This window comes from Galeopterus variegatus, unplaced genomic scaffold (assembly GCF_000696425.1).
Source record: "Galeopterus variegatus unplaced genomic scaffold, G_variegatus-3.0.2 Scaffold867, whole genome shotgun sequence".
Classification (NCBI taxonomy): Eukaryota; Metazoa; Chordata; class Mammalia; order Dermoptera; family Cynocephalidae; genus Galeopterus; species Galeopterus variegatus.
Window position 1 is genome coordinate 237,914 of NW_007726978.1, and position 13,172 is coordinate 251,085.

General features: G+C 36.2%; 1 protein-coding gene across 1 annotated transcript in view; it reads left to right on the forward strand.

Annotated features, from left to right (window-relative positions):
• The window catches only part of CDC123 (cell division cycle 123), a 52,475-nt gene that overhangs the window by 15,502 nt on the left and 23,801 nt on the right, over nt 1–13,172 (forward strand). The window contains exons 5-6 of the mRNA XM_008573037.1: nt 3,570–3,665; nt 6,401–6,507. Coding sequence (XP_008571259.1) covers nt 3,570–3,665; nt 6,401–6,507 — 203 coding nt within the window. The remainder of the gene's footprint in view (nt 1–3,569; nt 3,666–6,400; nt 6,508–13,172) is intronic.

Consider the following 13,172-nt stretch of genomic DNA (forward strand, 5'->3'; position numbering starts at 1 on the left):
CCATTAGTGTAGGTGCAAAAGCAGTCAAATTAATGATTGGGAAAAATAATCAAGATGGGTAAATTTCAAAAACACCATGGTGAATTTAAAAGATTAAGTTGATAAAAGTATACCATAGCACATGACAGCATTTATGTTAAATTTTTTGAATGCCATATTTTATGGACAGGCACACCTAAGTATGAAATCATGAATATAGAATACATCCCAGTTTGGTAACGATGACTGCCTGTGGGAAGGAAGAGAAGGATTAGTGAGGAGAACAAAGAGATAGGAGCTTAATTTCTATCTGTAATGTTTTTTCCTTTAAGACGTGTAAAGGTCCAAAAAGCAAAAAAAAAACCAAAAAATATTATTTAGAAAAAATGAAAGAATTGTAGAGGTCTCGATCAGATATGCCAAATTATTGAATGTTTCGACCCAGGAAAACATGGGTATACATTTTTTGTATTTAAAACATTTCATAATTCTAAAACAATTAAGAATGAATAAATCCTATCCTTTCTGAATGGGTGTGGTAGAGGGTGCTGTGTGAGGTTGGAAAGATGGGTAGGTGAGTCCAGATCACAGAAAGTCAGTGGCTATCTGGTTAAAAGTGTAAATTTTATCCCATTTACAATGGGAACCTTTTCCCAGACAACTGAGGTGTTATGCGTATTTAAAATTGGCTAGTTGAGCTATGAGCTTAAAAGAATACTATTAGTTAAATTTGTTTATAGATAATTTTCAGGAAATGGTAAAATCACAACTCCCATACAGATATAAAACTCTTTAAGACATGTTAAAACTTTTATTTAACTTATAGAGGAACCAGACCAATGTTAGAACTGGTTCAAAAGAGAATCCAAAGAAAATATATATTTATAGTTGAGGAATATTGAAAACAATATGTAAATGAAATAAAACTGGTTTTGTCTCTTCCAGGGTGGGAGAGAAGACAGTTGGACCTCTTTCAGACAGAATGGAAATTGCACGTGCATAAGAATTAGTTCACATGGCTAACACTTACCTACAATTTACTGAATCATGAAATAGCTCACAGACCTAGCTAGAATCAGGTAACCCAGAAGGGTGCCCTGTATATAGACAGTACGTAGTCTTCCATTGAGAACTACGCATAAACTTTTTATAATTTAAATTTGTTTTGTAATCCTTATGGCAAGATTTTCTAAGGTTGCATATTTTTGAGGATTTGAGGGAACCAACATGTTTTAAAATGCAACACACACACACACACACACACACACACACACACACACAAAGCAATCCTTAGATGTCAAGTTTTGGGGGATAGGAACATGAAATTGTTTTGTCTTTGAAGGTTGAATCACTTCATGATGTAAAATTTGTGTAGCTGTGCCGTTTATAGGAAAATATTGCTAAGTCAGATCTTAAAGTGGTTTTCTTGGATAGTGTTCTAGGGGTGCCAAATCAATGGCTTATTATAAGGAAATCATTGGCTTAACATAGTCATAATCCCTTTTGATGGGGAGAGGCAAATCGAAAAGAAAGGACTCTTAATGCTGTTATTCATTTTGAAAGCCTTTCTAAATTACTCCAGTTTTATTTCATGTATCTAAGCCAAAGAAGTAGTCCAACACAAGATAGATCCAGGGGCAGCCTATAGTTGTTAGCCAGTCTAGAGGTCAGTCTTAGCAGTAGCAGAAGGAAAGAGCCTAATTGGTCCTTAAACTCTCACTTCTTTTCTTTCCTTTTTTTTTTTTGTGACCGGTAAGGGGATTGTAACCCTTGGCTAGGTGTCGGCCGCACCGCGCTGAGCGCGCCGGCTGTCCCTATATACGATCCAAACCCGCGGTGGCCGCTGCGCTCCCAGCACCGCACTCTCCCGAGTGAACCACGGGGTCGGCATGCTCTCACTTCTTTTCTTACTGGCTTAAACCTGCTTCTAGTTTTGTGGGTATATTGCTTATTTTTTCTTTTCCCTTTTTGTCTTAACAAACTTACAACTATTTGCCATATATTACTTTTTTTTTTTTTGTCTTTTGTCTTTTTCCGTGTCCGGCAACGGATCGCAACCCTCAGTGTTGCCCCCGTACCGGACCAGGGACCGGCAACGGGATTGCAACCCTCGGTGTTGCTCCCGCGCCTCGCTCAGCCAGTGAGCGGGAACCGGTCTGTACGTGGGATCCGAACCCTCGGGCGGGAGCGCCGCCGCGCTTCCCAAGCGGCGCACTTATCCAGTGCGCCACCGGGCCGGCCCCATATATTACTATTTTTTAAAACTTATTTCTTTGGTCTGTTTCCCTTCCAGACTCTTGTCACAGTTTTTTCTCTCAACTGGGTTAGATCTTGGGGATCTGCATAAACCATTCGATTTGTTTTCGAAATGTGTAGTTTAGTTAATTCTAGACCTAGTCTGATTTTTTTTTTTTGGTCTTGGAGTAAGTTGATTACTGGATTTTTTCATAACTTGCAAAATTGCCCAGTAGGGGGCAGCAGTCCCCTTTGCAGGGATAATGTGAATAAATGACCATGTGGAGAACCTGTTAGTATGTTTGTATTCCGTCTTCTGAAGGCTTCACCTTTTTTACTTTTCTTTTGTTTTTTTGTTTTTTGGCAGTTGGCCAGTAAAGGGATCTGTACTCTTGACCTTGGTGTTATCAGCATCATGCTCTAAGCAAGTGAGCCAATTGGCCAGCCGTTACTTTTTTTTTCTCTAACTTAGGTCATGAGCTCTGTTGACAGTGACATAAATTGCTCAAGACAGGGCATGATGGATATCAAGCTTAAGTTCCCATTTAACAACAGCATTTCTTTTTATGTCCCGGTTGAAACCAATACTTAGAATCTTTCAGTCACTTTGCTTGTGTAAAATACGCATTTTAAAATCAAACAAAATGGAAGGAACATTTTCACTTGACCAAGGTCCTATTTTTGAGTTTGGTTTATATTAAAACCTGTCTGGGAATAGCAGTGTTTAAATACAGTTTACCACATCATTTATTTTTCATTCTCATGAAGTCTTTTGGGGCTCTGTCCAAGACATTTTTTCTGCAAATGGAAAGGCTTCTGACTCTTTAGGTGTGGAGTGTGATTTTTGAGAACTAGGTACAGTGCTATTCCACCTGTCTCTTTTCACTTAATAAATACTGGTTTTATGTGTACTGAACACCTTCCTCACATCCCCAGATGCCTAGTGACATCTGTCTGTCTTTTTAGCTTTGTGCATTTTCTTTTGGAAAGTGCTATTTGAGCAGCTGGTTATTATTTATCTCTCTGGTAAATGTTATTTGATCACTGATTTTGTTTAACTGAGTTAAAAAATTCTGATAGTGGGCCGGCCCCGTAGCGCACTCGGTAGAGTGCAGCGCTTGGGAGCGCAGTGGCACTCCCGCCGTGGGTTCGGATCCTATATAGGGATGGCCGGTGCGCTCACCAAGGGTTGTGATCCCCTTACCGGTCACAAAAAAAAAAAAATTCTGATAGTAATTTGTATACTAAGTTCTGCTTTAACACTCTAAACTATAACCTTAAAACTTTTATCTTGTTTTTCATATTTACTGTGATGATATTGACTTGCTCAAATGATTTCTGCTTTCTCTATGTAGGCACCAGAATTTCCTGAGTTCACCACTACAGTCCAGGAAGCTATCAATTCCTTGGGGGGCAGTGTCTTTCCTAAACTTAACTGGAGTGCCCCAAGGGTAAGAACACATAAGTAAATCTCTTATTATTTTTTAATATTCTTTTGAATATTTTGAATATTCTTTGTTTTGCTGTTCATTTCATTTTATATCCCTATAGCAGGTCTAATTATATTCTGAATTTTAGGAAAAATATCGTGGAATTTATTATTACTTTCCCTGTTATTCCCCCCCCTCCCCAATTTTGCTGTACACTTTCCTGGGTCTGTGAAATACTGTATATTCTGCAAGAAGACAGTTTCAACCTCTTGTGTTGCTGATTGCACTAGAATTCTGAGGAAATTCATTCTCAGCTCTATTCAAAACTTCAGCTGTTCAGTTTAACAGAATAGTTTTTCTCTGTTGAAAAGGTATAAAAATGTCACAGGATGTAGAAATAAAGCAGTTTGAGAAATCAACTGATATTTTCTTAATTTGTGTTTTATTATTTTAATATTGCATTGACAAAATTTTTGTAAAAGTTAAGGCTTATAGGGAAATTCTCTATTTTTTCTAATCCAATAGAAGACAGTTTTATGTCAGCAAAGCTCATTTAAGGAATCAAAAGCTTATGCAAATTTTCAAAAATCATCTTGTGCCTTTAAATTCTAAAACGAATGGTAACTTGTACTTAATCTAATTTTTACTTTTTAAAATTAGTTACACAGGTACATAGTTTAAAATTTCAAATAGATCTGCAAGCTCACTACAAAAATCAGCAGGTCATGACACCCATTTTACTTCATGATTTTCTGTTTTTTTTAAAGATGACTGGTAAGGGGATCTTAACCCTTGACTTGGTGTTGTCAGCACCACGCTCTCCCAAGTGAGCGAACCGGCCATCCCTGTGTGGGATCCGAACTCGTGGCCTTGGTGTTATCAGCACCACACTCTCCCGAGTGAGCCACAGGCCGGTCCTACTTCATGATTTTCCACTCCCTAAAGGCAACCACTTTCAAATATTTTAGTACACTCTTCATCTGTTTCTTTATTTTTCAGTTTTAGGTATTTATTATTGATTTTCCACTCTGAAACAGAAAAATTCAGCTCTTTCACCTCTCATCCCCTCTACTTTCTATTCCACTGTCTTCATTATAGATACATCAAATTTTGATTAGATCAATATTCAGTGTGTCCAGTTACTATGATTATGCAAGCACTGTGCACAGTAGTCCCCCATTATCTGTAGGTTCACTTGTCACAGTTTCAGTTACCTGCAATCAGCCACAATCCAAAAATATTACACTATTTTGAGAGAGACCACATTTATATAACTTTTATTACAGTATTTTGTTATGATTGTTTTATTATTAGTTATTGTTGTTAATCTCTTATTGTGCCTAATTTATAAATTAAACTTTACCATAGGCACGTATGTATAGGAAAAAACATAGTATGTATAGGGTTCAGTATTATCCCCAGTTTCCACTGGGGGTCTTGTAATGTATCCCCCACAGGTAAGGGGAGGCTACTGTACACATCTGGTAATATACTATACTGTTATTACTTTTGTTTTATTATTCAGCATTTTGTTTTCCTGGAGTTAATAATTGCTGTGTTCATTCATTTGCATGGTTTGTTATGTACATACTGTTATTTCAGTGGAGTTAAATGTGTGTACTCATTATGCTGATGGTCCCCAACTTACAATTGTTCAATTTACAGTTTCTTGATTTTATAGCAGTACAAAAGCAATATGCATTCAGGAGAAACGATTTTGAGTACCCATGCGACCATTCTGTTTTTCACTTTCAGTACAGTATTCAGTAAAATTATATGAGTTATTCAACACTTTATTGTAAAATAGGTTTTGTCTTAGATGATTTTGCCCAACTGCAGGGTAGTGTAAGTGTTCTGAACACATTTAAGGTAGGCTAGGCTAAGCTATGATGTTCAGTAAATTAGGTGAATTAAATGCATTTTTGACTTATGTTTTCAACTTACAATGGGTTTATTGAGATAGGTTTATAGTTTTGAGTTTTTCACTTGTTTATTTGTTATTTATTGAGTGCCTGCTATGTGCCAGTGTTTTCTTCTATGTAGTGTGGATAATTGGATGCTTTTTTCATTAATTTTCTCAAAGTTATGTTACTGTCCTGTGTCTGATCTATCTATAGGAGAGATGTGTTTTTCAAATGATGCAATTATGCTGTCATTATTAGGTATGTTCCACGAGGCTTTGTGTCTATTGTACCTGCTATTCCTTGTTTGTTTGTTGTTGTGTGTGAGACATTCATTGTTTAAAGTTGTGATGGTTCAGACTATCTCACCTCCTTCTCTCCCAGGTTTACTAGACATGGGTCTTAACTGTCCGAACCATCAAAGTTCAGGCGTTCAGCTGTCAATCCCCAGAAATAGGAAGGAGGAAGATGATCTCTTTTTTTCTTGGAGAGTAGCTGGTCAGGCTGTTTCTTTACCACTTTTATCTTCTATCTGGAGTGTCAGTGTTTCTGATACTTCATTCCCTCCTTCTACCATCATTAGTAAGAAAAACATTGGGAAATGTTTGGGCCCAGGCTAAAATGAGAGAACCCTAACATCTCAGTGTTCATAATTGAGAGTCTGGCATGCAATGGTAATGCTCTTTGGTGCTGAGAAGTGTAATTTAATATTTGACAGAATTGCTAAAATTTGCTTGACTTTTTTCTTGAAACCCTTGAAATGGTATGCATTATTGATTTTGTTTCTAGGCCTGGGCTTCATTCATAGCAACTAACATGGAATATGTGCTAAATAGCATGTGCTTTATTATTTAGGATGCTTACTGGATAGCCATGAATAGTTCTCTGAAATGTAAAACCCTCAGCGACATCTTTCTACTTTTCAAGAGTTCTGATTTCATCACTCGTGACTTTACTCAACCGTAAGTATCTCTTTGTTTTCCCATTTCAGTAGTTTTAAATACTAGGGTAAATATTTTTAATAGATGAAATTCCATTACTTTTAGTACTATTATAAACAACAGTTCCATATAACAGCTATTTCATGTTCCCAAAATGACCTATTAAAGCAAATGTTTCTTTTCCTTTTGTAGTAAATGCTATACAATGAATATCTCTAAATATGAAGTACTTACTGTATCTCTGCCCATTAAGTATTATAGTAATTTTTTTTCCTATTATAAAACTGGTATATGTTTATCATAGAAATACAAAATTAGGGAGTACAGCTAAACAAAACCGGGAAATATAAAAGCACCCATAATCTCACCACAGTTGGTTCTGTATACTTCCAGAATTCTATCTATGCATAGGTATAATATAAATATACCTGTCTTTACTTATATATAGATTTTTTACAAGGGGGGATCCTATAGTTCATAATGCTTAGTAGGCGGCTTTTTCACTTACCAGTTTATAGTGATATTTTGCACGTCTTTGAATACTTAAATTCATTATTTTTTATTACCTTAGTGGTATGCCCCTGGATAGTTGTAGCATGGTGTGTTTGACCAATCCTCTGTTCTTCTATACAGTCCTGCAGTGAATATCCTTGAGCTAAATATTGTGTGCTTCCCTAATTTTTTTCTTGGGTTAAATTTCTAGAAGTAGAATTGCTGTGTTTCCTCTTTTCCCAGTCCCTCTGGACCTAAAGAACTTGACTGTGTGCTGTCTGGTCATAGGTGGACAGAACACCTGCCCTGTTGAGCTGTAGATGCTCTCTTTCTGCTTCTTTTGTTCTGTCATCACATAGCAGTTATTTTTCTGGGCTCCTCCTCCTATCCCATTTTAAACACTCCAGTTACTTCAGCTAAACTAATCTTTAAACTGGCCTTTAAAATAAAGCCTATCACGGAATCTAAAAGGTGAGCAGGAGAAAAGGTGAAAATATTGTATATGCATGCTACCTCTTCCCTGTTCATCCAGTTTAGTTTGCCCTGCCAGTTCACCCTGTTTCAGCCTCAAATCTTTTTTTTGGAAGTGGAACCTGGCATGAATAAATAAGTTCACTCCATGACAGTCATGCATCAATTCTGTCATATCTGAGCTCTGCAGCTTGGGCATATGGTTTTAGTATTATAGTAGTTTAAAAAAAAAGTTAAGTAACAATCAATGAGTGTGGTTGTATTGCGAGTTTATTATAAAAGGATTTTTTTTTACCTGTACTAGTATTTCTGCTTTTACAGGAAAAAGCATATATTGTTTTGACATTTTGTTGATCATCCTTTTTGATGGTTGTGTTGGCACAGGTGACATTAGTTGTTGGAGTCCTTGTTTTAGTAATACTGCAGTAGCATTTTTCATTCTAGGAGATACCCTCTGATTAGGAAGAAGTTGTGCCTTTTTTTTTATTGTAAAGCTTTTTGACATCTAATGCTGTAAATAAAGAGGCCTTGAAGTATATTATATTAAAAAATACTCTGTACCTGTTGATTCATCTGATACAGATTTAATGTACATTTAGTGTTGCAGTGAGAGTGTGAGGACACTTTTGCCTTTCCAAAAATAATTATAAATCACATTTAATTCTGAGGCTGATGATTTTTTAAAATCAACTTTGCTATTTATCAATCTGCTGCCTCCTCTTTTTGTCTTAGTTTAACCGATGTTCCAGTGGATGGTAGAAACACCAGTCAGTTGTTTTGCATTTTGTACTTTTTGACTTTTGCATGGGGAGGAAGTTAAATCAGCAAGTGAATTTGAGGCCTTGGATTTAGAGTGTTTACCCACAGAATGCCATCCTTCTTTTAGCATAAGTAACTGGGAGTTGGCAGGAGCAGATACTGAGCACTGAGCTTTCAGCCTTTTAGCTGGGCACCTCTGACATGTCACCCTTTTCTAGAAATATTTGTTGGTTGTCTGTTGTATAGCAATTAATAAATCAGTTGCATAATAGTAAGTATTGTCATCATATAAAAATTTCCTATTGATAGAACTCATTAAAGAGAGGAACTCTTGTCACGATCGCCCTGTCCGGAAGCTCTTGAAAGTTTAAGAGTATAATTCTTTATATTGGACAGGAACATATCTATGATTTAATTTACACTTTCCTTCCATAGGTTAGAAAATTGAGGCCTAAATCTGTTCAGCAATTTGTTCAAGTTTCCACAGATAGTTAGTAGAACCAAAACCCAAAAATAACTTCGATAACGTCATTCTAAAAGTTTTTTGTATTTTCATTTAATAAAGTTATAGATTCTTTCTTTTAAAATGCTTGCTATTAAAATATTATGTAATGGAATAAACTATCACTGAACATTACAATACGTAATTAAATTCTATATGATATGTATAAAATTATATATTATAAAATGAGATTATGTTTATACTATTTTGAGGCTTGCCTTAACTAAACAAACAAATGGGCAGGATTGCAAATTAACAGAAGACTAACTGAAAATAGCTTACACATGGGGCTTTTAAATATATTATTTAACTAGGATTTTGGAGGTTAGGTATTTTTAGGGTTAATTCAGTAGCTCACCAAGGTTACCAGGAACCCAGACTCTTTCTGTCCTTCCCCTTTGCCATCGTTGGCTTATTGGCTTGACCTTTGGGTTTACCACCTAATGGTCACAAGATTGCTGCTACAGTTGCAAGTGTACATTACATGAAGACATGACAATATCTGAACCAAAAATAGGAGGGATGGGTGCATTTCCTCTCATTCCTTATGTGAACAAGTAAAGCACACCTGGAAACTTCCCAGGAGACTGCCTCTCAGGCCTCATTGGTCACACAAGTAGCCTCATACAGCATTTGGCAAAGGGAACAGAATTGCCACGGTTAGTTTAGACCAGGGGTTCTCAAATGTTAGCGTGCATCAGAGTCATCTGGAGAGTTTGATAACACACAGAAGGCTGGGCCCCATCTCCAAAGTTTCTGATTCAGTAGTCCTGGAGTGGGGCCCACACGTATCATTTCTAAGCAGTTCCCAGGGGATATTGGTGCTGAGGACTTCTTAGATTAATCAACACATGTATTCCTGGGATTAGGGAGGGGATCAGGAAGCACAAGTGCTCGCAGTGTCTGAACAGTCAAGATTCTGTTAGCAAGGCTGAAGGTGGGGAACAGCCAGTACTGTCTGCCATAGCTGCAATTTGCTATAGAGTATTAAGTACTGGTTTTATTTTTCCTGTTCCCCAGATGGTTACTGTAGACCAGAAGCTTTAAAAAGTGGAGGTTGAAATATAACACATATAACGTAATGCCTGCATTATATTTGCTGACTGAATTATTTGCCCATTTATAAACATTCTATGTGATTAAGCTTGTTGAGTCACAAAGCTGCTTTCATTATTTTATTAAGTGTCATTTCAGTAGGCCCAGGCAAGACAAAAATTCTGGTATTCAGCTGGCATTTAGAAGAAAGGGCTGAGAGAATAAAAAAAAAATTGTTTCTCTGAAGGGCTCATGACTAAAGAGAAATAGAGTTGACTAGAGATCAGGGAATTTCACTTGTCTATAGTAATTTAAACCCAGCTATGTTCAACATAATTTTTAGGCATTTTTTCCTTGAGATTATTATAAAGCTAATTATTAATCCTAAAATTCAGCAGCAGTCTCAGGAGTAAAATTTTGTTTGTCAGTGGACCTAACAGAACCTTGTATCTTGTGATTTTTGTTATGTTTATTTAAATGACCATTTTTCTGCTTTAGGTTGTTTTAATTTTAGGTAGTATATATTATCTCTCTGTGAAGAAAAATTCCATGAAAATTTGAATGAACACACCCAGTCACCCTTAATTCAATATCATTTTACTTTTATCTTTACTTTTCCACCACCAGTGAAAATCTAAAAAAAGGGAGTCTGTACCGAAACCCTTATTTTGCTTTCTGAACAGCAAGAAAAGCTGTCACACCAGAATCTTGATGCTTAATTTTCCCTGGTTCTAAATTTTTCTTTTTTTTTCCTGCCCATGATTTAAACTTTTTTCTTGCAGTTAGTACCAGTTTACTGTGTTTATAACCTTTTGACTTTTTGGAAAAGCTTACCAGTGAGGCTTGTACCCTGGTAAATAACTAGTAATACCTAGGGCGGTATGCCACATTAGAGTGTTGATTGTGTTTTCTGCCACTTACAAAGCTCTAATGATGAAATTTTCTCATGACTTTTAACATGGTGAAATTGTGATGTCAGTCAATGGATTTAGTTAATACCTTGGTCCAGAGTAAATTCACTGAGATTGTTCTCAAGTTGTACTAATACTGTGATTTTCCTTCTCCGCTCCTGCCACGTTGACTGGCCAAGCGAGCTCACACCACTTGAATAGTTAATATGGCAAATCACACCACAAATACTAGAATCTTACCCCTTGTTCCCAGCAAATAGGATTCATCTTCAGCTTAAATATTTTCCATTAGAGTAGCCTCTTGTTTTCACCTCCATCCAGCTTTTTCTTGCAAATGTATATCTTAATCATAGCACAGCCCATCACAGTACATACTCCTGTACACATATCCCTTCTTATCTCTTTCCCTCTTCCTTGTAACACAGCACAGGACAATACATGCCACCTTATCTTCCATCTTCTGCATCCCTACTTTCCTGATTGTCCATGCTCCCCTAGTCCCACAGTCTCAGACATGCAACTTCATCATTGAATGTGTTACATTTGTCGTCTTTCAATATGTGAAACGTGTGGAACAGCATGATAGAAACTGTGTGTTGATCACAGTTAATGAAATCCACAGAAAACAGCATGTCATTCTGAAGATATGCTTAGGGCATAATGTTTTTTTTTGTTTGTTTGTTTGTTTATTTCTAGAGTATAATAAATATGCCTATTTGTAGTAAGATCCACAGAAAACAGCATGTCATTCTGAAGATATGCTTAGGGCATAATGTTTTTTTTGTTTGTTTGTTTGTTTATTTCTAGAGTATAATAAATATGCCTATTTGTAGTAAGACTGTATGGCAGGAAACTCAACCTTGTTTAAGTTGAGGGAATGATTTGGAAAGGAACTTGGATAGAAATAAAAGAAAGACAGCACTCCTTTTAGTTATCTAGTACTAGCTAAGTGTAGTTCTTTTACTTTTGAGCTACAGTCTTTTTTCTCTTCCTTTCTTTTTCATTTCTTTCTTTATTCTTTTAGGATTTGGATCTAGAGCATTGCTCTTCAAAATTCCTAACTGGCTAATTTCAAAATGTGTTAAAAATATACTGGCATTGTGGGGCTGGCCAGTTAGCTCAATTGGTTAAAGCACAGTGTTATAACACCAGGATCAAGGATTTGGGTCCCCAAACCGGCCAGCTGCAAAAAATGTGTGTGTGTGTGTGTGTGTGTGTGTGTGTGTGTGTGTGTATGTATATACTGGCATCATTCATAGTAGCTCTCATCAAAGTAGACCTTTGGGATTTTGCTTTTTTTTTTCCCTTCAGAATAAAATCTTTATTATTATATCTGAGAATTCTTTTAGTTTGTAATTTACATTGTAGATTATGTAACATTCATTATTTAATAACATTTGTGTTTATTTTAGATTTCTCATAGCTAACTAGAGGAACTATAAATATTCTGCCAAGAATTATGCACTTAGAATTCAACATTAGGAGTCTCCTTTAGACCTAGACTATAAATTAGTGACTTTGGTTTAATACTACTTTCTGTTAGTACCTAGTTGAATATTTCAGTTAAAGAAATCTTCCAAATTAGTATAAAAATATTTATTAACCTGGGAAAGGATTTTAGAAATGAGTTTTGCTTTTTTTTTTTTCTTAAACAAGGCTACCTCCTCAAGAATGTAAATGGGATCTAAATATTCATGCATAACATTCTTTGCAGTATTTCAGCTGAGCTCCTGAAAATGTTATTGTTGACCTTTATGTTGAGTCTCAGCTAGATGGCTCAGCACTTTCCTCTCCTTTCAGGAAGCCACCTGGTTAATCATCTTAATAAGAAAAAGCCTTGTACAATAATCTCCTGTACCACATATGTTCTCACTTCTCACTTCTACTTTCTTTTTTTTTTGGTGGCTGGCTGGTATGGGAATCCAAACCCTTGACACTGTGCTTTAACCAACTGAGCTAACCAGCCAGCCTTCACTTCTACTTTCTGAAGCTAGTCAAGTTTTCATAACATAAATGTTAAACCAGTCAACATTTAAGAATAGTGTTATAGGATGGTAGACTACAAATGTGTGTTAAAATGTATACCTATTTTAGGGCCGAGCCCGTGGCACACTCGGGAGAGTGCGGCGCTGGGAGCGCAGCAGCGCTCCCCCCGCGGGTTCGGATCCTATATAGGGGTGACTGGTGCAAAAAGGACAAAAAAAAAAAAAATGTATACCTATTTTAAAATAGCAATATGAAGATTAGCCAAGGGTTGAAATCGATATTTGTAGGAATGTAAAAGCATTAAAAAAAATTAGATAATGAAGGTGTGTGTTTTGGAATTGCTTCTTTTGGTTTTTTTTCCCTTGTTATTTTTAAACAGGTAAATATAGAACCTTAGTCTACCTTGTTCTTTATTGAATAATATGTTAAGAAGAAACTATCCTCATTATCAGATTTATAAACACCATAGTACCCACATGATTAAAATCACATTTCAAAGTGAAAATGGTAGTAGTTCTATGACTACATTA